Below are 26,410 nucleotides of genomic sequence, written 5' to 3'. Positions count from 1 at the left end.
TGATAAATGTGTAAAAAAAAAGAGTTGTAAGCAAATTAAATGCGTGAGGCGGTAAAATCCTGAGTTTAGTGAACTTTAAACCAATAATTAGTGTAACAGCTTCATCTGCTGGTTATACGGAGTATCGCATCATTTACACAGATTACGTAGCTGGCATCTGACAGAGGTCAGTCTCACAAAACAGTTTTTGTTTTAAAAGACAGTAATTTTGATTTACCTTATCACACACTTCCCGCCAGAAATGTCGGTAATATTAATATCCAAGTCTAAGGTCCAAGCACAGCCAGTTCGTTGTGTATGACGTAAGCCATTTCAGTCGGCCAAATCAGATTTGAACCAATCACAAAGTCGGAGCGGTTTGCGTAGCCAATCGCAGCGCAGCACTGTGACTCACCATACATGGACAGCCATCACCATATAAGGAAACATCGACTCGCTTTATATGGAGGAAAGTAGATCTTTGGGTGAACGTCTTCGTGAGTTAAATTCATTAAATAAGCGCGGAATCATTCTTTACACCCCCCCAAAAAACATTAAAATCTCCATAAAGCCAAACTTTTGTAATTTACGTGTTCGACGTGAAATATCAAGCGTGATATCGACGTTGCTGTTGGTAACTAGTTCTGGTCGCGGAGGTACATTGTGTGGTCGCGATTCGTCGTTTCCAAATGTGGCGTAAGTTCAGTTGAGGTTTGATTGATGGACTGTAGGCGGAAACTATACGTTGTAAACTTTGTACGATGGTCGTAACGGCTAGTTTTGAAAGGTGTATTTTGGTAGTTTACAAGACGTCTTTCGTGCAGAAATCAAATTAAGGATAGCTCGCGTTTAGTTCTAGTTGTATGCTTATTTGAGCTAATGTTTCTTAGCCTAGCATATGCAGGGTAAGTTCGGTAACGTTATCAAGTGAAGAGATCGGCTGGGTTTGATCGGCTAACGTTAACTCTTAACACCTACCGCAGACTGCAGTGGTGCTGCTAGCGGGTCGGGGGTTCGGAGATGTTGGGGGGAAACGGGAAGGCCAGGGGGGCTGGACGCTCAGGTAACGGCACAGGCTTGACCCATCTACAGGTGGGCACCACATCTGGGGCTTTAGGGGCGGTGAACTCCTCCATAAACCTGCCCGATGGGGGCAGATACGACGACAGGCCGTCGGTCGAGGCAGTGCTCAGCGGCTCTGATGGAGACTCGGACTCCGGGGATGATGAAGAGAGTCCCGTGCTGGACAGGAGAGGAGTGAAGCGGGAGAGGAGCGAGATGGAGGTCGGGGGATCCTCGGGAGCTATCGCTGCTCTGTCGGCGGGGTATGGAGGAGTTTCCAGCGGGGTGGCGGGTGCAAAACCCGGCAAGAAAACGCGAGGACGGGTTAAAATTAAGATGGAGTTTATTGACAACAAGCTGAGGAGATACACGACCTTCAGTAAGAGAAAGACTGGCATTATGAAGAAGGTACGTTCAACCAGAACATGTACGACACCAATATTACTAGTGCTAACCCACTATGCTAATACTGGTACTACAACTGGTGCTCTACTAATACAACTATTAATCACTACTAGTATTAATATTACTATACTGATTGTTATACTGTAGGAATACTAGTATTAATTGCATTATATTGATTATAATGTCATTACTGATTATAATACTGTAGAATTTTCACTACTAGTACTAATCAACTTATAATAGCACAGTTACTGACCCTATACCATTATACTATTTAATTGTATTCTGGTAATGTATCAATGTGCTGATACTAATTCTGTATCAATACTTGTACTAACTACAATTTACTGACACTAGCATTGCACCATGTTACTATCAGCATCCATTATAATGATGTGATGATGACTTCTGCTAAACTATTACTCATACTAATACTGGAACCGCTATTATTGGTTATTTATTTGCCATTTATTGATACTAGTAAACTTAATTGGTAAAGTTTGGTAAAATTGGTAAAATAGTAAAGTTATTGGTACTAGTTTTCATACATATCATGTACTAATATACTGTTACTATCTCTATCACTCACACTGTATCACTGATAGTGTCTTTTAACTAATTGATGGAGCTATTGAACCATACTAGTACCATCCCATTACTAGTGCTGTAACAAGTAAATTGCTAGTACTCTAGTACCACCACTCACACTAGTATTATACTTTTACTAGCTTTGTATCTATACTGATAACCCTACTATACTGTTACTAGTTCACTTGTTCCATAAAACTATAAACTTATAACTGTACTTGTGCTTAACGGATACTAGGCCATTGGTGTTAGACTATACTGTAACAAGTACTATACCAATATGACTTAACATGCTAGTACTACTACTACTTTAGTGCACTAGTTATGTAACTGTTAGGACTTTATCAACATGCTAATGTTGTTATTGCTCCATTATTGGTGCTATATGATTTTACAGATAGATAGTACTGTACCAATACTAGCACTAAATACTGATTGTGCTGTATTAATTGTATTACTAACTATCAAGCTATGCTGATACTAGAACCATTATACCTTTACCTTTACTAATCCTATACTACTATATTTGTGTACTCATACTACAGTAGTCAACATTTGAAGTGGATCAAAACCTTTCATCAAAGTTATACATGAATTTTGAACAATACTCGTTCTTGTCTTGTTCTGACAACTTTTTTGATCCACTTCAAATGTTGACTACTATCGTACTTTACGACTTGTGGTGCCAAACCACAAACCTAACATATGCGAGTGCCATACTGCTGTGTTGATGTAGTTCACTAACACTGGTGTTAAACTATACTGTTACAAGAACTATGCCAATACTAGTAGTTAACAAGCTAGTACATTATTTATACCCTTCTACTTTACAAGTACTAGTTCTATAGCTACTAGTTTATTCCACACCATCATATATCGCTCCTCTCTGTTACTTTCTGATGCATTCTCTGTCTCAGTTGAAGGTAGTTTCCTCATCTGTTCTGACTCGTTTGTCATTGCCCCCTCAATTGTCATTCATTCCTGTCTCAGCAGAAATAGGCCATATGACTGATCAGGTTACCACTGCGGTAGACTTCATTAATGCATTTGCATATCTCGAGAACCGGCCTAGTTGCAGAAGTCGGGCATGGAGTGTGTACTGACAACCTGCTGTAGGTTCTCCAGGAACTGGCTTATTAGTTGCAGTTAATCCCTGCTTATAAGTTCCTTTATATCTTTTCATTGGGCTGCTGTCATCACCTCTCATCCTTCTCTCAACCTCATTACAACCACAAGAATCACAAATACAGCTGCATTGCGTCACACAAGCGCAGTTGAATTTATTTGGCGCGTACACTTTGTGATGTTTATCATCACTGTTGTCCACTCAATCAAGTTTACCAGTGCTTATAAGTTAGTGTCCACTCTTTAGAATAGATGATCTTATTGTTTTCTTGCTTTCTTCTCAATTTCCAGGCTTACGAACTGTCCACCTTAACAGGGACGCAAGTTCTGCTCTTGGTTGCCAGTGAGACAGGCCACGTCTACACATTTGCCACGCGGAAACTTCAGCCCATGATCACCAGTGAGACGGGTAAAGCCCTCATCCAGACCTGCCTGAACTCCCCTGACTCTCCACCCCGGACGGACCCTTCAACAGACCAGCGGATGAGTGCCACGGGATTCGAGGAGACGGATCTCACCTACCAGGTCTCAGAGGCCGATGGTCTCACAGAGCCAAAGGTACAGCTTTACTACTATGTATTTTAGGGATGAGTCACGATCTTCGAATGGTCGAATAGTCGAAATGCGTTCGAAATTCGATCATAAAATAGCTTTTTCGAATATCGTTATATTTTCGTGCAATAATTCCAATGTGTATTTAACATAATTGACGCAGCGCCTACTGTCACAGATCGCGGAGCAAAGTATTTTCCTGTTAGGGACACAAGGTGTCACTAACATGCATGAAACCCCCTACTGCGCGATCTAGGATACCAGCATTTTGAACATAGTGTAAACAAACAACAGAAGAAGAGCACTGTCGAAACCTCGTGGCCGTTAACTCTGCGACCAACCATGCAACAACCAAAAAGCTCCGTGTGGACCTCGTTTAAAAAAATTAGCAATGATAAAGTTGAGTGTAAATTATGCCAAGCAAAGCTGGCATACCACCAGTCTACAACGACGATGCATAGCCACCTGAGATCAAAGCACCCGGCAGCTTCATCCTCCTCAGGCACTGGCAGCACCCAGCAGTCAATGGCTAGTTTCTTGGGACGTAAGTTGGATGCTAGGCGCAGTGAGCAGATCACTATGCTAATTACTAAGATGATAGCTAAGGATATGCTCCCCGTCAGCTTTGTTGAAGGAGAAGGTTTCCGGGAGCTAATGAAATTTATTGAGCCTGAATACACCATTCCAACAAGAAAGACAATCACCACCAGAGTAGAAAAAATGCATGGTGAAAGCACAACTGATCTGCGCGCCCGTTTAGCGAGTGTACGTACAGTGTCATTGACCACGGATTCGTGGACGGCACTGACAACTGAATCATATGTTACGATCACTTGCCATTACATGCATAACTGGGAGATGCAGAGTGCCGTTCTGCAGACCAAAGCCATGCCAGAGCGACACACGGCTGAAAATCTGGCACTTGTTCTTTCTAATGCTACAGACCAGTGGGGGCTAACTGGAAAGGTCACAGCCTGCGTGCATGACAATGCCAAAAACATGGTTTTGGCAAACGCTAGCAATCAACTTGAATGGGACTCACAGCCCTGTTTCGCACACACGCTTCAACTTGCAATAAAGGACGGTTTCAAACTACCGAACATAAAACACATCATTGGAGCTGCTAATCGCCTAGTGTCCCATTTCCATCACAGCACAGTTGCAACACACGCACTTAAGCAAAAGCAACAACTCCAGAATTTGCCTGAGCATAAGTTAGTGCAATCCTGTAAAACCAGGTGGAATTCTGTATATGAAATGTTCGAGCGCTTATTGGAGCAGCGTTGGGCCGTGTGTGCTGCCTTGTCAGACAGGAGTGTCACTAAACTATCAGATGCACGCACCCTGGAATTGACAGATGATAGTTGGACTGTAATGGAGGAAGTCTTACCTGTGTTGCACTCGCTAAAATGTGCCACCACTGCGTTGTGTGGAGAATATGACGTGTCCATCTCCATGGTGTACCCGGTGACCGTAACTTTACTGTCCAAGCATCTCAAAGAAATCCCAGGGGAGAACGCCAAAGTCAAGGAATTCAAAAGCACAGTGTCTGTCTCACTGGAAAGGAGACTCGGGCCTGCAGAAGTCAGCAACGCGCGAAAGGTTGCATACATCGCATCATTCCTAGACCCAAGGCACAAGCACATGCGACATGCAACAGATTCTGTAAGAGGCGCTGTGCAGGCCAAAGTTAGCGATCTCCTGTCCAGCATTGATAGCGATGGAGACACGGAAGGCGCAGAGGAATCGGGAGAAATGCCTACTGAACCACCGGCGGCTAAAAATCCACGAAATGACGCCCTCTCTGCTGCAGCGATTGCGGTCTTGTTTGGCGAGGATAACATCGAGCAGACAGCAACAGCGACAACCGAACTCTTGCAATACTGCCAAGACATATGCCCACCAATGAACGCTGATCCCATAACATGGTGGAAGGCCAACGTGAAGAAATATCCCCGCCTGGCAAAGTTAGCAATGTCCTACTTGAGTGTGCCTGCGACATCTGTGCCATCCGAGCGGGTGTTCTCCGCGGCTGGACTAATCGTCAACAGGATGCGCTCGCGTCTCCTCCCAGAACATGTTGACATGCTAATTTTTCTGAACAAGAATATGACATAAGCGTTATGCTATGCATAGTTTATCTTCATCGAAACGAATTTGTTTAAAAAGTATAGGCTGTTGCCAGTTACAGGTTCGCATAAAAACATTATTGCATGATATTATTTTTTTGATCTAACGAGCATCTGGTTTGTCGATGCAAAATCGTTTATTGTGCTTTTAGTTTTTTCTTCTTCCAATTAATCTTCTGTGTTAAAAAAATGACGAAAACATGTCACTTGTTCAATTAATAAATCGCCAAAGATGGAATTAGCCTCCCTTTCTGTCATTGTGAGTGTGCGTTTTTTTTTTTTCGATTTTCGAACGATAATCGACCTTTGCTCCTCGATTTTCGAATGCCATTTTTGGCAGAAATTCACATCCCTAATGTATTTTCAATCTACTAGGTGGTCAAAAGCAAGTTTTGTAAAATTACACTTGTTTAGAATTGTTGCTTTTGTAAGCAGTGTTCACTTAGGACGCATTTTTCTGTTCACGGTGGCAAGAATGGATCTAGCGCAATGGGTCTTGAGATCTTGAAAATGCGGTAGTGTTGTCAAAAAATTCGGTACTTCGGTACCAAGTCGGTTCTTAACATTTTTTAAACATCACGGTAGTGACGTACCAAGTCCCAAGCGCAGAGACATGGCGACCGGTGGTGCTCCTGATGTGTGTCTGTGTATATTAAACTGCAAAAAGACTATTTAAATATGAACCCTGTAGGGCTGAAACGATTCAAAAATTCCTCGAGGCAAAAATCTGCCTCGAAGCCTCGTTAAATTCCTACGACGCGCATGCAGGGATCTGATTGTTTCACACGGACCGTTGTTCAAGAAGCACACCATAGTGCATGATACATTTGACTTCATAAATGGCAGAGAATGTCTAAAGTTTGGGATCATTATATGTTTATAAAGGGAGAGAACAAGATGCAATGTGTCTGCAAAGTATACCTGGCAGGGCTGCCAACTCTCACGCATTCAGCGTGAGACTCGCGCAATTGAGCCAATTCTCACCGTCACGCCATACCCCCGATTTCTCACGCTGAAGTGTCAATCCCTTCGGTCTAATGCATGAAAGATGAGTTCGTCTATAGATCTACCTGTTGAGCCACTCGTGATCGACTAGTTTTACCGCCGCATATTAATTCGCAAGTTAAAATATCCTGTAATCTAGAGCGAGCGCGCATGCGAGATGTTGAGCTCCTAACCGCGGCTCGCGCACGACGGCAGAGAGGTGAGCACGTGCACCCATGTCTCTCTCACGCGCCAGTCAGACCAATTGCGGCATATGCTTAAACTTTTATGTAGTCACGCAACAAAAATTTTAGCATACGTTCACTGTATACAGCGGGACGTGATGGAGGAACAAATATTGTGAGACACACACACACACTCTGATGTTTGTCTTGAGATTACAGTTGAAAAAGTCTGATTCTTATTTATAATTATTTTAGTTCCTTTTTTTTTTTATAAATTGTACACATTTGTGTACCTGTTTGGGTTGATATTTTACTCGATTAATCGATCGATTAAGTGCTAGATTAATCGATTACAAAAAGAATCGATAGCTGCAGCCCTAGAACCCTGCATGTTCTGCTTGTCTCTGTGCGAATAAGCGGCACAGACGCGAGGTTCCATTTAACGTTACCTCACACACACAAACACATACTGTAGCACGAGTCTGTTTTCAGTCTCTGCTGCCTCACGATATGATGCCGATTCATGATTCAATTTATCTCCTGATCTCCGAGAGTCGCTTTATGAGAATTTTACCGTTTCAGTTGAGAAAAACTATCGTAAGATCATACACACACAGAAACTCAAAGGTCTTCACGGCAACCCATCAAAATAAAAGTTTGGCTTAACTTAAAGAAATTGACCGTAATAATTATATTATATTAATTATAATACCATTAATTAAAAATACTACTACTAATAATAATTATAATGTGCGCGTAGAAGGTTGCGTATTTTTTCACTTGATTTTGAAAGCAATATTTCTCAATATCATCAATATTTTGGTTTAAACAGCATGTAGCCTTCAATGCTTTCATTAATTTACCGTCATAAAGAATAGTCATTGAATTGAATTAAAAAAAAAATTGTAATAGTTAAATAAATTGGAAAAATTGGTACTGAAATTGGTACAGAGAACCATAACATTTTAATGGTATCGGTACCGACTACTGGAATTTTGGTACCGTGACATCCCGATTCCCTAGTTGGTAGAAACGTGAAAGTTGGTAGTAAAAAGTTAACTTGTTCATTTGATACATCATCTTAAGAATGGTCATCAGGACACACTACGCAACAAATTGCGCAGATCAGACACTCTCTGTTTGTTCACTTAAGACGCATTGTTCACAGTAGCTGGATTACTGTACACAACAGTCTAAACATTTGTTTTGAAAGTTAGTAGAAAGCTTGATTCGGGATGCGTGGCGCAACAGATTTACGTCCAATTTGAAGTAGGAAAAAAAAATCTAAAAAAAATCTAAAACATTGTAGTTGACCTCATGAATCAAGTTTAGTCTAGATTGGTCTTCTCCGACTAGTTGGTTGATGGTTTAGTTCCATTGCATAGTCCATCATTCGAGTTTCACTTTAATGGAAACCTTTTCCCATTCCTGTGTTTCTTGACCTTTGTAGGTCTCAGTTTTCCAGACTACAATAGCTCGTTTTAACGTTGAAAGAAATCAGACATGCACGACTTTCACCCAAAACCCCTTTTCCACTCTCAGTATTTATCATGCAAACACCAGTTTTGCCCACATTTAAGAACATTTGCGTCACCCCGAGCACGTCTTTGCATGGCAGCGTCTATTATTCACAATGTCCAACTCTCATTGATAAGGATTAGATGCTGTCTACATGTCCTTATATAGTCTGGTTTTCCCAGTACACTTTCTTGGCTCATGGCTGATCACATTCCGTATAAGCTGCAGCTGTTTTCAAATTTGGATGACATATCCCCCCCTTTTCTCTACTGATTTAGGGCAAGTAGTGAGGGGGAGCACGCAGAATGAGGAAACCAAACCTCTGTTTAAAATTAAGCTTAAAGCAGATCCTCAACTTGTTGAGCTGATGACCATGACCATCAGATCATTTTCTTTGTCACTGTTTGGGCAGGTTTTTTTGGTTATGTTGTCTCAAAAAAAATATTTTTCCAGTTTGTTGATTTATTTTACTGTCTTATCTCCTGAGCCAGAGCACAAAGCAAGCAACAAAATGTAACTTGCACAAAAAATCAATAGAGTTAATAAAGTTCAAGCCTAGTTTTCAGTGCAAAATGTGATTGACTGATAATATCCCAGCAGTAGAACATGTAGATGATGCTTGCAAACGGACATGCCTCGTTGGCAAATCCATAAGCGTTGGCAGAGTACCCCTTGTGTTAGGGATGTCCCGATCCGATCCACGGCATCGGTATCGCGCCGATACCGGCCCAGAACGCTAGATCGGAGATCGGAGGGGAGAAAAAAATATGAGCGATATCCAGTTTAGCGGCGCAGCCTGTCACGTGATGATTGTTGTGTTTACGCACACGCGCGCAGAGAATCACTCTCGCTTTGCGTGTCAAGAGCGAAACTGGCGCGCGTAAAGTTTGAAGCGAAATTTACGCGCGTGACGCGCGTCAGAATCAAAATCCGTTGGCGGTCATTGTTTTTATGTCGACCGAGCATTCATCAAGAGAGTTACCGCTCTGTATTTACTCTGGATAGCAGAACAGCGGCGTGGGGATCATCGTCGCCGTATATTTGTGTCCACCGGACCCTTCGGAGCCGAACCGTTTGGCGAGTTTCACCATTTGCTCGCTCCAGGAGCTGCGCTGGATGACGGCCGCTGTCAGCGGTACTTCCGCCTGTCACGCGCCCAGTTTGATGACCTGTTGTCCCGCATCTGAGCGAGGATCACCCTCGCCCTCATCCATCTAATCTAGCTGTCATTTATTTTTGTTTTGATAATAAATAGAGCCAGCCTTCAAAAGTTATTAACCTGTCCTGTGATTTTTTTTTTCTCTCTCTCACGTCCAGACACGAATTTATGCACATATGTTGATTGTCTTTACAACATAATACTATTTCTAGATATGGAATGAATAACATTCAATACAAAATGAACATGTCTCCATATAGAAATAATGTTTTAAGTGATGAAACATTTGCTTTGTTGTGCATAATCCCACCATGCATTTAGTCATATTAACAAAATAATTTATTGAAGCATCCAGACACTTCACCACGTGAGCAAGCAGCTAGGCTCCTGATTGGTTAACGCGGCGCGAATTCACGCCAAAGTTCAGATTTTTCAACTCGGGCGGCAGACGCGAATTCGCGTCAAACGCGTGAATGCACAACGCTCAATTCTCGCCAACTTGACGCGCGAATGAGGCGTATTCGCGTCTTCCGCGCCGCGCTCCACGCCTCATTCGCGCCGCAGGAATTTTTCTTGCATTGACTTAACATTGAAATCATTCGCGCCTGACGCCCTATTCGCGTCCGGTGTGAACGTAGCATTAGTGCGTCGAAGTTGTGATAGCGCTGTCGGCTAACGCGAAATGCTACTATTTACATTCCATGGATGTTTCATATATACAATTGTTTTGGACTAAAAACTACTTCAAATTGGATTGTATGGACGCTTTACAGTGAAACCAAACCATTTTTGTTGGAATGTGGACTAACAGATGGCTAATTGGTGAGTTTCTTCCAGTTTGTGTTGGTTTGTTTTGGCTGTTGGTGGTCTGACAAAGAGACAGATTGTGCCCGCTGTGTTGATTGTATCTTAAAATGGTTTACGTCGTTCGAATCACGAGTTTCTCAGCTTTCCAAAGATATGTATTATGTTTACTTTTGTGTTTGTTTTGTTTTGTCTTTCACAAAGTTAAACCTATAAACCACCCGGTGGGCCGTATACGGCACGTCGGACCACGAAAAAAAAAATATCGGACTAATATCGGTATCGGCAAAAGCCAAAGGTGCGGCATCGGTATCGGTATCGGAAGTGAAAAAGTGGTATCGGGACATCCCTACCTTGTGTCCTCCCACCGGGCTTCTGGACTCACTGAGGATGGCGTAGATGAAGGTAATCGGAAAGCCTGAACCTTCCCTGTAGAGCTGCTGATAGTGGTCTTTGTTCTTACTTCAGTTGTCATGCGCTGTATTTTTTTTTTTATTGCTTCAATATTTGCTGTATTATCTGCTGTAACCGCATTGACTCTCACTGTAAAAAATATTGTTTGTTTAACTTAAAAAAGTACGTAACCTGGTTGCCTTAATTTTAAGTTGATTGAACTGGAAAAAGTGAGTTAATGCAATGAAGGAGATTGATTTAATAATCTGAAACTCAAAATAATACGTTATCTGAACTAAATAAATTATTATAAAGTTGATTTGATAAAATAAAATATGTTGTGATAACAAATCTTGAAAATATTTTTTTACAGTGTGTCCTTTATATTGAATCTCTTCTACTTTCTCTTTCATGGAGCCCTCTCTCACATCAGGTGTACCCCTTTTCCACCAAAAAAAGAACTGGTTCGGAACTGGTGCTGGTTCAAAGTTGGTTCGGAGTTGGTTCAACTTGCGAACCGTTTTTGAATTTGTTTTTCCACTGACTAGAGCGTCCAGGGAACGACGTCGTTACGTCACTGTGTACGTCGCCATACTAGCTAGAAACGCTTGCAAGTACAACATTACTTTGGGATTATATCTAACTCATGTACCAAGAAGGGTTTAAAAACAATTGAAATATGTAAATCTTTTAATCTTTTCGTTTAATATGCATCTTTTCTGATAAGTTATGTACCCCTGTCTTGTGTCTTTCTTTTTTTTTCTTTCCATTTATTTGTACTAACTGTTTTCTTCTTTGCTTAAAATGTCTTCAAATAAAAAATTGATAAAAATAGAAACGCTTGTGTTAACTTCAAGCATAACAATTACAAAGGCGGACTCCATCGTGTTTCTGCAAATGTTACTCTTGGCTTTGCGATCCTTTATTATGGCCAGAAAAGATGTTTAGGACATGTCTAAACCCGGCCCAGCCCCCGACGTAAGCATGACGTGGTAAAAGAACGGTTCTAGTCCAGCAAAGAGTTTGTGCCGCTTTGGTACCAGTTTCTCCTGGCCGAGAACCGGTTCTTTGGCTGTCGAAACACAAAGAACTAGTTCGCGCGCAGGCACCGGCTCCCAAAATGCTTTGGTGGAAAAGGGGCTGTAAAGGTCCAGCCATCAGCAGTAACAGACACATCCCTCACATCTTGCAACTCTTTCTTGGCGTTTTCTTCCTCTACTGCATGTGATGCTGATATGAGGATACTTGAGTGCGTCTCGGCTGGGGGACTGATATCTGGGGGTTAAGGCCCTTATCATCTCCCTATAGTTGACATCATCAGAACACAAACATAAAAATAGCCTTGTTTTATCATTGTTGCTTACTATAGCCACGTTTCCACCGCAATTACCAGGAACTATTTGTCCCAGGAACTTTTTTCATTGCCCCAGACCGCTTGCTTACTGCGTTTACACCGCGTACTAAAGTACCGGTCGGGGCGGGAAGTTTATGTAGTGACGTTGAACTGCATGCGACTGCTCCTCTTAGCCTGGGTGTTTGTTTTGAGTTTTATGTGGAGGAGATTCAAGCTTTTCGCTTTTGTGTGCGATTGGTTTACTAACGAGGTAATTAAAGGAGAACTCGGTCTTATAAAACATCAGTACCTAGTCGACCATTCTCTGAGATTTGTTTTCATGATAATCGAATATAAAGAGTTTTATCTCTAAAAACTGTTTAGCGTATAATGCTAGCATTGGGGGCATTGACTAAGTAAAAAGAAATCGCTAGTTTATACCACTAACAAGGCTCAAAATAGCCCTACACTAACACAGTAACATAATGAGGGTCCATACATCCAAAACGAAGCATTGAGAACTTTGTAAGTGTACAGACCGTTTAATAAGAAGATACTTTATAAAGACAGTTCACTTCGTGTATACAGACAGGAGCCATCTTGGAAAACAGTCACGATAAGTCAAACTACGAACGGCATTCATAAAGTTCAGAAGTTCGCTGAACTTCATACAGTTCAGATCACTCAGCACGTCGTTCGTGGTTTGACTTGTCGTGACTGTTTTCCGAGTCAAGACATTTTTTGATACTCGATAGTATCGAGGCAATTCAGTTGGTGGATATATCGAACTCTATACCCTCTATACCTTACCGAAAGTGCTGATGACGTGTGATGACAGGTAGGACATCACATCATTGCATTCAGGTCGGATTATGCACCATGTATTCCAATATATATAGCTTTGTTAAAGTCCCCTGTAGTCAGTAATTTTAATCACCAAAATTATGTATTTAATTTTTTTTTCCTTTAAAAAATTGTCTTCATACCTTTTATACGCAGATATATGCAAATTAGCCCCGCCTCCACACACTCACAGCAGATGATCACACGTTGACCTGATTGGTTACAAATTTGTGACATCAGATACATTTCAAACCGTGTTTTTGAGACCGTCTTTGGTCCACTGCAGTTTTAAAGAGACAGTACTCAGCAATGCTGTCGACTTACGAATCTACAGATAGTTTGTCTTAAAGCATATTAAAAACATACACTTATAAACATTAAAAGCTGGATTTTCACCTCAGGGGGACTTTAACGATTAAATAAACTTCAATATTAAAAGAAAAAGCTCCTGTACCAATTTGATTGTATTGTAATGTTTACCAATGCTTACTTCAGACTCATTTTTGCCGTTGTATCAAAATTGGTATCAAGATTGATCAGATCTGCTCTAGTCAAGCTCAGTTTGGCTGTTTGCTGCATGTTCTTGCACCCTTCTTCTGATGGCGAGGAGAAAATGCTTTCCAGATCCGTCGTCCCCATTTGGAGGGTTTTAATGAGCGCCGCCTGAAATAGCAGCGCGCTCTCTCTCGCTGTGTGGACACCTGTTTTCCTGTGAAGGCAGCTGCCGTTCTCGGGATAGCCATGACACAATTGCCTTTATCACACGCAGTTGTTGCCACAGGCTCTGCTGCGATCAATCACTCCTGGTCCACCACGGTGACATGAAGTTAATGTTAAATGATTATTTCATCTTTCTTCTGTGGACCACAAAAGATTGTCTTTTTTTTTTTGTTAAGAAAGTTTTCGACGTTTTCGTTCTTTTAATGAAAGTGACCCCAGACTTATGAATAGTCCTATATTTTGGTTTGTGTCCATCGACTTTCAAATATGCGTTCCACATAATACAAAAAGATGAAGTACCTTTCAGTTGTGAAGTGTTTTTTGAGAAATGGCCATTATTACATTATGTAATGTATAATGGTTCTGCTTTTTTGTCACAAAACAGTCTGCATAATTACTCAAACATAATTATACTTGAGCAAAGACTTCACTCGTAGAATGTTGTTAACGTTATATAATATCTTTTTGAATATTACGAGTATATTTATTAAATAATGCTTCATGTATTAAGGAAAATACATTCACATTATTGGTCGGCCGATATGGGTGTTTTGATGGCCGATGCCGATATCTGAGAGAGCGGGTTGGCCAAAATAAAGCCTAAATTTATTTATATATACAGTGTATATATATATATATATATATATATATATATATATGTATATGTGTTTGTTTAAATAAATATTTAATAAATTAGATAAATTTAATAAACTTACATTTAAAAAAATCTTTAAAATAAACATGTTTAGGCCCTATACTTTAGATGGCAACTTCTTGAATCTGCAATCCCATACAGTTTTTTTTTTTCACAAATAAAGTCATTGTTTAAAAAACATATTAATATGTAAATAAAAATTTAATAAAACACTGTAACAGGGCACTCAGTAATCTGGTAATTTCATGCACACTGATAATCTTTTTTTAAATCATTTTTTGACTAACTTTTGACAAGGTAACGCTAATTTTACATACAGCAGTGAAAACAACATGAATATGACACAGTGGGCAACTGGATATAGCACCGCATATTTTGAAATAAAGGATTTAAAATGTTTCGATCGCGTCTGCTGTGAAGCCGATCTTCTGTTCGCATTCAGTCACTCGCGGTAACGTTAATGCCGGCTACAAATGCACACTTCACAAGATACCACAGCTGCATTTGATTAAATCTGCAAGGTTTGTGAAATTAAATCTACAATACCTAAGATTTTATGCCGCTAGAGGGCGCTACATTCAAAACAACAACGGCTTTGCTTGATGACGCCGTGGAGGAACGCAGAATGATGGGAACTGTTGTTTTCAACTCCACCGTGGATAAATCAGTCAGACGGGAATCGAAAATTAGTTGTCATGGATTAGGTAAAGTTCGATTTCTATAACTGTTGCATTTAATGACATGCTTGTTTTTCATTATAAAATGAAATAACCGCAAGAAAAGGTTTAACAGTAAATTAGTTATCACAGATGTTAGGGGAGAGCCGGGACGGTTGAAACACTTTTCAGATAAGCGTCGTTCACATTCCGAGAAGTATTCGCGGTGAATATGACCTTACGATTTTTCACATCATATGCATAGACAACAAGACATTCTAACAATAATACGGTGTTACTCACCTCTCAAGTAAAACACATGCAAGATCGGCGTCTCTTTCTAGTTAGAGTTTTTCACGAAGGTCTCTCCATTTCGGAAATGCCACACCGATGTTGAGCTGGTTTTATTTCTCTTCTCCCAAATTCTTCTTGGGTCGTTTGGTTGACCCGTTCGTTGACGTTTGCGTTTATGAGACTTGTCTTTGTCGACAGAACCTGGTGCAATCGCTAAAGAAAAATTGTGCTCCATTCCATAACAAATGCGCGAAACAAGCTGACGTTTGTTGCGTGATAGACGCTAACGCACAACTACAACTTCCACATTTGTCCAGGACACACGCAGTACGAGCGGAAACCGAGGTAAGCGGATATGACGCGATTGTTAAAATCTCGATTTTCTCGCGGTTTAAACATTTTTTGAAACATTTGGAATATTGTAAGTCATCATCTTAACCAAAATAATACCTAAAAATCTTAGGTATTCCACCTTTAAATGTTTATTAGATATTCGGAGATTTGTTTAAATGATGTAGATGCGCATTTGCTGAATGTTGACGGTAAATGAGAAAGTATTTTAGGCTGAATGTTTGCCTTTTCTGTTACAAATTATATAAACGCAAACGCATTACTTTTTCACATACCGTTTACTTTATTTGATTACCAGTTCTGAAGCCGTCAAAATAAAAGTCCCGCCTCCAACACATCGGCCAATCAGAAAAACTTATCGGCCGATGCCGATATTTTAAAAATGCCGATATATCGGTCGACCACTTATTCAAATAGTTACAATACAAATGTTAGTTTGATTAATACTTTTTCCAATTCATCCACTATTTATCTGTTATGCATTAATGATTTTAAATGTGTGTATATTTTTATATATTTTATACACAGATTACACGCACACAAATATGCCACCTGTCAAGTTAACTTAAAGTATTCAACGTATTAATATTAAAAGTTTATCAGTGAAGTTATCTAATGCCCTTTAGCACTAGTATCAGTCTAAATGCTGATTTGAGCATATCTATGTTGCATTGTGACAAACAAACAAAAACTGCACCTGAAAATCTTTTGATTTCTGCCTTTGTTGTTGCAGGAAATGATGAAGCCCACGTTCACTTCTGCCTCTTTACCTGGAGGCACCAACAGCACGACCACACAGTCCTCGGCATCTTCCTCTCCCTCCTCCTCCTCGGTGGCCATGCACACACACACACACACTCACAGCAGCATCCCCTCGCTGTCCGGCACCACCTGTTGGCCCATGAGCGCTCAGAGCGTCTCCAGTGCGAACGGCACCGTGCTCAAAAGCTCTCCGGCTGGCGTGATGCAGCTGCCCGGAGGATTCACACTCATGCCAGGTGCGGCCCTGCGTTCAGGCTTTCCTTTGTTGCATGACTGTTTGTTTCTTCCTTTGACAGATTAGTCCAGATTAACTCTTATTTGACTTTCCAGATGGGCTGCATGATGCACTGCATTGTCCTGTTTTAATGCACATGAACGTACTGGCTTGCTTGCACTCTTTGAATTCTGCTTCCAACTGATTCGTCTGTGTAAAGGCCTATTCACATCAGGAGCGATGCAACCAACCTATCCAAGCATAGAGAAACTCGCAATACATTGAGACAATTTACATGAAATTAACATAATATCATTCAATTTAGGAAGTTTCTGTTTTTAAAGATCTGTGTGTGTTTGTGTGTCTGTCTGTGTGTGTTTATGCGTGCTTTTATTTACAATATTTAAAAAAAATCAGTTTTAGATAGATACAAAATTTCAGTAAACTTCAAAACAATAAAGTAGGTTGGCATGACCTTATTTTTTTCTTGGAAAATATTGCTATTTAAAAAAAAAAGTTTGTCTGCCAAATCAGTCATGTGGTGCAAACAGCTTGAAAAAAGTGTGTCATGAACAATTAAACCCTTACAATATCAGATAAACAGACCATTTATGACAAGGGTTGTTCAGGGGTAAAAATCTTATGTGGTGCGGTGACTCTAAACCTAATATTAATCATTAATACACAAGACAACAATACTATATGTTAAAAAAGAAAGCTTTGAAAGCTATATTTTAGCTTTATATTTTATATTTTACACTCACATCCAGTGAAAGTGCAAGGAAAATGTTACTTTTGCTTGATGGTTACACCACCAAGCCACCTTTTTAAACATTTTTATAGAAAATAATATAAAACCATCTGAAACCAACATTAATATAAATATTACATTTTGAAGTAAGAATTGAAAGCATGATCGTAAACGTTCTTGTTTGCCATTGACCCACACATCAAACATTTACATCAAAGACTTAAGATCATACACCGCATTCAAGATTTGCATTTTGAGATCTTTCCTTGCCTCATGACTCGCTAGTTTGAGATATGTTTATTGTGATATGCTTGTTTTAATATGCCCGAGATGATAAGTCTGGTACTGTGAATCTGTTCAAACGGATGTTTTTTTTCGCCAATTAGGCCTGTCACGATTATTAAATTTGGCTGATGATTAATTGTCTAAAAAATAATTGTGGTTATGCCAATTTATTGGCAGTTTTTGGGCTTTGACGATTAATTGTGTGTTTTAGGGCTTTGTCATACTTTTGTGTGTGTGTGTAATTCATTCATTAAATTATTAAGTTAGCAAGTTATAATTTTTCTGCGTTTACAGTTAACACCTTTAAATATTAAAGAAATGTATTCAATTGGAGACTCCAATCGCTTCGTTTTGTATGTAAAACCATGCTTGGTGTGACTAGGCCTTGAACATGCGAGTTCTGCGTGGCTTGCTGAGGGTGTCGCTGTGTGTCCCGCAGGCGCCTCTCTCCCGCCTGGCACACACACTATTCCTCTCAGCCAGCTGCAGACACACTCTCTGGCCATACAGTGTCCACAGACGCAAAACAGCCACGCCTTGACTAGCACCAGCACCTCCACCTCCGCTGTCCCCGCACACACACAACCCGCCGCTCAGGCCACGCTCTTCCGTCTGCCGGCCGCTGTCTCGCTTACAGGTCAGTGTGTGTGTGTGTCGCAGTCTGGAGGGAAACTCGACTGGAAATGTGTGTTTGGGGATCATTCAGGATTTGCATGCTACAGCTTTCCTGAATTATAATTTTTTTATACTGATAGCATTTCAAGTAAGAGAACTAATGCAAAAAATAAGGGATTCTTCAAAACATTAAGTTAAATGTAACGAGTTTGACATATGTGACTTGTTTTATTTTACTCGCAAACAGTACATCACCAATATATATATTATTTAATTCTTGTAATTTTCCAATAAACCGTTAAAATACTGTTTAAAACGACATGTAATTGACACGTTATTTTAGGATTGTTTATTTAGTTTAAGGTTTTTGCGCTTGCATTTTTTAAAATTTATCTTTTAAATATTTCTATTTAGCTTTATTTTTATGAGTTACATATAGGTTATATTATAATTTTTTATAAGTTTTAGTTTGAATGATTTTAGTACTTCAGCGTAACTTATTTTATTTCAGTTTGTTTGTTGAGGCACTATTTCTACATTTTATATATATATAATTAATTTATTAATTATTTTTTTAGGTTACATTTTTCGTGTAACATTGGTTTATTTTAAAGGAGTAGTTCACTTTTCAAAAAACTTTTGCTGATAATTTACTCACCCCCATGTCATCCAAGATGTCCATGTCTTTCTTTCTTCAGTCGAAAAGAAATTAAGGTTTTTGATGAAAACATTCCATGATTTTTCTCCATATAATGGACTTCAGTGGGAACCAAACGGTTCAAGGTCCAAATGACAGTTTCGGTGCAAACTGTTCAAAGGGCTTTAAACGATTTCAGACGATGAATAAGGGTCTTATCAAGCGAAACGATCGCTATTTTTTTTTAAAAAATAACAAAGTTTAAGTTTTATAAGCTCAAACGCTCGCCTTGCTCTGTTCTGTAACGCACTCCTGTTCGAACTCGTTCAACAAAATGAACAAATCTTTTTCCGAATCAATTCGTTCTTTTCTTTCGCCGAATGAACCAAATTACTCGGAAAAAGATTTGTTAATTTTGATGAATGAGTTTGAACAGGAGTGCGTTACAGAACAGAGCAAGGTGAGCGTTTGAGCTTATAAAACTTAAATTTTGTTATTTTTTTTTTTAAATTAGTGATCGTTTCACTTGATAAGACCCTTATTCATTGTCTGGAATCGTTTAAAGCCCTTTGAACAGTTTGCACTGAAACTGTCTTTTGGACCTTGAATCGTTTGGTTCCCATTGAAGTCCATTATATGGAGAAAAATCCTGGAATGTTTTCATCAAAAACCTTAATTTCTTTTCGACTGAAGAAAGAAAGATATGGACATCTTGGATGACATGGGGGTGAGTAAATTATCAGCAAAAGTTTTTTAAAAAGTGAACTACTCCTTTAAGTTTAACTTTTATAAACTATTTGAAATGGTTTTAGTGGTCGGGTGTGCAGTCCATCGATGTATATAATTGTGCCTGGTATTAAAGGTGCACTGTGGGTGTTTTCTGCTGTTGTGTGTCAGGTGGTGGGATGCCTCAACAGCTACAGGCCATCCAGGTTCACCCCAGTCCTCAAAGCAGCGACAGCAGTCCCGAGATCAGCCAGACCTCCAGCAACTCGGCCGGTACACACTCCTCCCCGACTCCCTCACTGCAGGGTTCCCTCGGGCCCTTCAAATCATTCACAGTTTCTGAATCTGAAAGAGAAAAAATCAAGTTTGTAATAGAGCCCGACCGATAAAGCGTTTTGAAGGCCGATACCGTTACAAATATTTGTTGGATTTAAAATCCGATATTCCGATATATCGGCCGATATTATTACTTTTTATATTTCAAAAACGCGCAACGAAACAAACAGATTTCCCTAACATTAGTTATATATGAAGAGATCAAATGCAAAAGCCTCTAAATGCCATTTGAAATTTTCGTCTTTAATGATGATTTTAATCAAACTTGTACATTTAAGTTCAGTAATTTCACTTAAATAACAATTAATAGGTAATTATCATTGCCATTTAAGTGAAATCACTGAACTTAAATATACTTGATAAAAATGATCATTCTAGAAGAAAATTTCAAATGGCATTTAGAGGCTTTTTGCATCTGAACTCTTCATATGTAGTTATTTATGAGTTTTAACTAAAATAATATGATAATGTTGTCACAATATTGTCACAACAGAACAGAGGAACATCAAAATTAGCCCATACATTGCCTTATAAGCTACCTTATAATTACAATGTCAGCTTTACCTCCACTTTTTAAATTCTTTCCATCAAGCTGCATCAAACCATTTTCAATCATCACCTGCTGCCTGCCTTCTAAAAAGTACTATTTAGCGATTCTAATCTAAATCCATTACAGTCTGCAACACACACTTGGCGTCGTTGGATTTCACACACGTGTAAAAGAAAAGCTAAGTTTTATGCACAAAATACGTTTGATACTTTTTCTCTATGTCTAAATGTTCAGGATGTGTGGCGCGTTATATACGAGTGTGGCCAACAGGAACGGTGTAGAGAGCCCTCTGGTGGACAAACTATACAACACTCATGACATGGTTGAAGCGTGATTCGTCTGTTTTTATTTTATTTTTGAAATATTAATTTATCGGCCATTATAACTGCCGATACCGATATTTTAGAAAATGCCTAATATCGGCCGATAACATCGGCCTGCCGATATATCGGTCTGGCTCTAATTTGTAAACAATCTATGCATGTTCAGAATCAGATTGTAAACTGACGAGCATCCTTGCGTCAAATGCGGAACGTATATAGCCCATTGTCTCCCTGGTACTGTCAATCAAACATCTGTGTCTCTTCTGCACTCCCACAGTAAGTCACACTGCTACTATAGTCACGTCCTCAGTGCCTTCTTCAGTGGCGGGTCACATGATGTACCCTGGAGCGCACGTCATGTATGCCACATCCACCTCTGGCCTGGCCGACGGGGGTCTCACTGTGCTCAACACCTTCCCACAGTCGCACGCCGCGATGCACGTGTCCCACACACAGGCCCAAGACTCAGGTCAGTCGGCCCATTGGTGTATTGATGCCTCGTTGGTATTGGTATAATGAAAAGATTGTCTTTGATATCGATATGGAACGTATTAAAAAGTGTTTTGTTGTGTTTAGGTGCAGTTCCTCAGATGTTCCTCACTGGACCTCCAGGAACTGTGCAGATCCCAGTTTCAGCCGTTCCGCTTCATTCGGTAATATATTAAAACAGTGAGCATTTCTTTACATGAAACTTTTGTTGACTAATACTATATAATTGAACATATACAGCTTTCTCTGTAAATGTAACTGCTTTGTATCTAAAAGGTTATTGGGTTGCATGTCAAAGAAGCTTCTGATACATTCTAGCTAAAAAAAAAAAAGATTGGTTATCTTGAATCAAATAATATTGTTTTTTTTGTTTATACTCGACAATATATTCAGTTACAAGAAAAATAATAACTACTTTCCAAAAGTAAAGGCATAATGTTATGGCAGTAATGTTACACTTGTATTCTAGTATCACAATACCTTTATTCACATAATATTATGCCTTTATTCTTGTAATGTTACATTTTTATTAGGGCTGTAGTCAACCAAAGAAATCCTTAGTCGACCAAAGTCTTGTCCTGCGCAACGATTAGTCAACTAAAAAAAAAAAAAAACGTGATGTTTTGATTAAACATTTTTTAAACAATTGTCATTGAACATTTATAAACAACAATGAAAAAACATCACAAATAAATAAAACTATAATAATAATACAATTCTTTGAAAATTAAGTGATTTTTTAACTGCAAAAAGTGAAGAGCTCCGTCCTCGGTCTATAGTAACAGTCACAATCGCGTACCTGACCACACCACACGCTGCATCTGCCACATAATGAAAAAACCCAACAAAAGCTCTCGTTTATACAGGCTTTATATTCTTCACTTTCAAAGCTATGGGTTAACCTTCGTCCTGATGATCAAGGCGTTTTAAACAACACACAAAAAAACCCAAATAGCCTAAAAACAATCCTAATAATAGGCTGTAGGACCGCGTATAGGTTTATTTTCGTTTTGGTGCATTATTTAGGCTATTTTCAAATGCGTCAAGTGTACAAATAAAAACGAAAACATTAAGAAAACACAATCTATTGAGTCGGCATGATATAGCCGTTAAAAGGCTGCTCACGTCTTTTGCGCGCTCAAGTTCGATTTCAAATGTAGGCGCGCGACTTGCGCACTCATAATGGAGCAACGCGGTCGCCTCCCTCCACATTCTTGTCGTCTTTGTTTTAAAATGCAGCCAGACAAAAGATTTAGATTTCCTGGACATTTTGTCGACTAAAGCCAAAACAAGCAGCGTTCTAACTGAATGAATACAGCATCCCTTACCGAGCGCGAAGCAGCAGCGCAGCCAGCCACAGGTGCGGTTCCCGAGTGTATTATGTGTGCGCGCTAAACTGTGGCGCAGTTACAAAAATAGCCTAAATTAAAGCATTTTAAAGTCGGGGACAAAACATAGGCTAATTATATTTAGAATACAGTAATAAATAACTGTGTATAAAGGAATAAATATCAAGGAGTAAATCATTGAGAAATGCTTTCTATTGGTAAAAAAATACAACTAGTCGACCAAACGACTGAAGTTGACAGCCCTAATTTTTATATTTCCGCAACATTATGCCTTTTATTTTTTTTACACAATGCCATTATTCTTTAATCTTTAATGTTAATTTTTTTTTCTTGTAACATTATGCCTTTGTTCTCGTAGCATTTGTGACTTTGCTCTTGTAATGTTATGATTTTTTTTATCTTATAATATTATGCCTTTTTTCTTGTCATGTCCCGTGTTATTCTTGTAACCTTTTGCCTTTATTCTTGTAGTTACATTTTTATATTTTCGTAACGTCATGCCTTTATTCTTGTAACACAAAGCCATTATTATTGTTTACATATTATGATTTTATTCCCATAACAAGCCTCGATTTTTGTAACGCAAGACCGTTTTGTATTTGAGTGCCCCCATGTTGTGTTTTACTGCAGCTTCAGAAGCCCAGACACGTGAGCAAAAGCACAACGTTTTTCATGTCGGTGTGCACACTCACATTGGCGCCCTTTGATTAGTCACGAGGCCTTTATTCTTGCTTTGGCATCCTCAAAACATGCCATGAAACATTATTTTCAAAACTAGTTTGTTCTCAAAACATTGCAACCGCTGTTTTTAATTTGACACTCAAACACAGTTGTAGATAAGAGTATGATTAAAGTGAAGATGCGACCTCACGGTGTTGTGTGTGTCGTTGCAGATGCTGATAAACCAGCAGCCCACGGGCGGCAGCGGCGCCACGCTCACGGAGCTGCGGGTGGTCAATATGGACAATCCCAAAGGAGACTGACCTGTGAAACCCGAGGCCAGTGTGACCGTTCACTCGCACTGATATTCCAGGGATCACTCATGCCATGCAATCAGACTGCCATTGTATTTATTACTGCCTTGCTGCGAGGGGTTCACACACAGGAACACTGAGGTGTAACGAGACGTTTGAAGGACGATTGCGTCTCCTCATGGACTCGTGTTGGTAGGTGGAGAGATAACAGATCATTTTTCGGTTCACGTTTATACACAGACACGCAACTTTACTTCAGGATTTCATAGGGACGTCTGCACTATCACCGCTGGGTGTCCGAAAGACTGACGTCGGATGCGATTTGAGTACAACTTCAAAACGGTTTGCGGTTTGGAAGTTTCTTCAGTTGAATCTTTCTTTCTTTTGGGATGATCTCCTTCATTTTCGAGATCGCTTTTAAGATCTCAATCTTTTTGTTGTGAAGTTAGTTGGGTTTAATGGCTGTTCGTGAACATTTATTTTGCAGTTTCTGACCTTCTCTCCATTCAATTAAATGGCGACTGGTCACGCTCAACAGCCTGTGTACCAGTTTATAAGCATCATGAATCTGCAGGTTTGGAAAGACATGCCTTCAGAGTAATGCACTGCCATGGGGATTGTCTACAGTTTGAATACCACATCATGACTAAAAATGTATCATTTTTCGCCCTCATCATCACTTCCTGAATGGCCTTTGTTAGTCAATGAGCAGTTTTACGATATCTTAAACCCTTGCGATTATTTTAATACGCTGCTATAATTTGGATTTCGACATGATCATAGTACAACAACGTCTGGGAAGGATGGCTTGCTGTGCCAAACTATACTGTACATGTCGATCGCTGGGAGGAAGTCACCTGGCTTCAGGAAAACACCAGCTTTAGCCACTTGTTAGTGATGCTGTAACGGAAAAACACTGACTCACGTTTGCACTGCATGACAACGTACCGAAAGGGCTGGTGCTGCAGGATCACGGCTTGTTTAGTTCACTGTTAGGTACAAGAATGGCAAGTTTTGTTCGAAACAACTGTTATTTTCACTGAATTTGCTTGTGCGCACACACATTTAATATTGTAAGCGATTGTCATTTTTATCACCTCTTTGTTTTCTTCCAAATATTAGATTTCTTGAAACGTCCAAAGGGCTGTATATTGTGTATGCGTTTGGTCTGTGTGCAGATTTTAAAGGGCGTCCGTGGGTCTCTTCCTCCACACTGCGAGCTTGGAGCCGGAAGCCTCGCTTTCTCGAACTGCGTAATGGACGCCGCGACACCGAGAGTTTCAGGAATGACGGTTTCTCCTCTTTTCGGGGATTTTCGGTCTGTGGACCCGAGCACATGTCGACTGTTTTGTGTGTTTTCGACCAGTGGAAACTGAAGAAAGAATGGGGGATTTATAAAGTGGCCAGAACAAAGGTGTTTTATTCAGTATTAATGCGTTTTAAATCCAGGGGGAACATATCTTGAGTTGTTGATCTCCATTTATGATGTTTTTGAGTGCCAGGTCATAATTCACTCCACAACCAGAAGGGGAAAAACATATTTTTGACGTTTCCATGACAATTACCCACATTTTTTTTGCTGCAATAACTATAAATAAATCGGTAAGATATAAAGTAGGGCTGTGCAAAAATTAATTGCGATTAATCGCATCCAAAATAAAAGTCTGTGTTTACATAATATATTTGTGTGTGCTGTATATAATTATTTTGTATATAAATACCTATGCATACATATATATATATATTTAAGAATTATTTGCGCTTAAATTCTGTATATATATATATATAAATACATAATCTATATTATATAAATATAAATATTTTATATATGAATAACACATTTTCTTAAATGTATACATGCATGTGTGTGTATTTATATATACAAAATAATTATATACAGCACACACACATATATTATGTACACACATACTTTTATTTTGGATGCGAGTAATCGAAATTCATTTTTGCACAGCCCTAATATAAAAGTATAAGGTGTTTAGGCATTGTCTAAGTATTCGTTAAAAATATAAAAACTTTTTTTACTATATTACACTTAGTAATAATCACATTTTAGAAACATCCACACTTATCATGAAATATTTTGACCGTGAAAAAATGCGAAGTGCTATTAATTTATTTGTTTGAGTGAAATATGACCTGTGTGTTTGGTCTTTTTATCGGCTGTGAAGTTGTGTGAACACTAGAGGAAAGTGTTGAATGTACCAACTGTGTATGGCCCTCACTGTACATAATCTGATTTCCTACTTTAGTAGCTCTTATTGGCTGCATTTGAACATGTTTCTGCACCCTGGATATATTCAGTGGACTGTATATATTAGTTTAAATGTGAAGCACGGGCGTCTTGTTTCCCCCCTTTACTTTAGCCGAGCGTAACCAGTTGTGGATGAAATGTTTGCTTTATTATGTTCATTATCTTCTACAGTGCCATTTTCTGAAGAATTAGGTTGGTTTTATTAGATTGTTGGTTTGTTTTTGTATTACATGAGTACAATTTATTAATTTGATTAAAATTTTAAGTTGACCGTACAAAAGTTGAAAGTGAAATCTATTTTAACCACTAAAGCATACTTGTTGTAAAATAAATGCTGTAAGTATGTATAGTGCTTTCTTTTGTAATAAAAGAAAGATTTGAGAATAATTTTA

The 26,410-nt window shown here is 39.3% G+C and overlaps 1 protein-coding gene across 3 annotated transcripts; it reads left to right on the top strand.

Moving 5' to 3' along the window:
* The first annotated feature begins 445 nt into the window (after positions 1 to 445).
* On the top strand, positions 446 to 26,410 carry srfa (serum response factor a). 3 transcript variants are annotated; one of them, XM_089117665.1, is made up of 8 exons: positions 446 to 1,449; positions 3,451 to 3,717; positions 16,469 to 16,733; positions 18,187 to 18,384; positions 19,897 to 19,998; positions 21,212 to 21,403; positions 21,511 to 21,603; positions 23,666 to 23,803. In XM_089117665.1, the coding sequence occupies exons 1-7, from the start codon at positions 1,000 to 1,002 to the stop codon at positions 21,597 to 21,599; spliced, it is 1,563 nt and encodes a 520-aa protein (XP_088973791.1). In that variant the 5' UTR covers positions 446 to 999; the 3' UTR covers positions 21,600 to 21,603; positions 23,666 to 23,803. The 3 variants fall into 3 exon arrangements, with proteins under 3 accessions (XP_088973791.1, XP_039545789.1, XP_039545790.1); XM_039689855.2 differs by having other exon boundaries at positions 447 to 1,449; positions 21,511 to 21,587; positions 23,666 to 26,410; XM_039689856.2 differs by lacking the exon at positions 18,187 to 18,384 and having other exon boundaries at positions 449 to 1,449; positions 21,511 to 21,587; positions 23,666 to 26,410.

Source organism: Pimephales promelas, chromosome 2 (genome assembly GCF_988280905.1).
Source record: "Pimephales promelas chromosome 2, fPimPro1.hap1.1, whole genome shotgun sequence".
In the NCBI taxonomy this organism is placed as follows: domain Eukaryota; kingdom Metazoa; phylum Chordata; class Actinopteri; order Cypriniformes; family Leuciscidae; genus Pimephales; species Pimephales promelas.
The sequence above is the reverse complement of the archived record's forward strand: the minus strand, read 5'-3'. Positions and strand labels throughout refer to the sequence as shown.

Coding starts and splice junctions, on each gene's coding strand:
- srfa (XM_039689855.2), top strand. CDS start 1,000: ATGTTGGGGGGAAACGGGAAGGCCAGGGGGGCTGGACGCTCAGGTAAC. Junction 3,718..16,468: donor ATGGTCTCACAGAGCCAAAG/GTACAGCTTTAC, acceptor TTGTTGTTGCAG/GAAATGATGAAGCCCACGTT. Junction 21,588..23,665: donor CAGCCGTTCCGCTTCATTCG/GTAATATATTAA, acceptor GTGTCGTTGCAG/ATGCTGATAAACCAGCAGCC.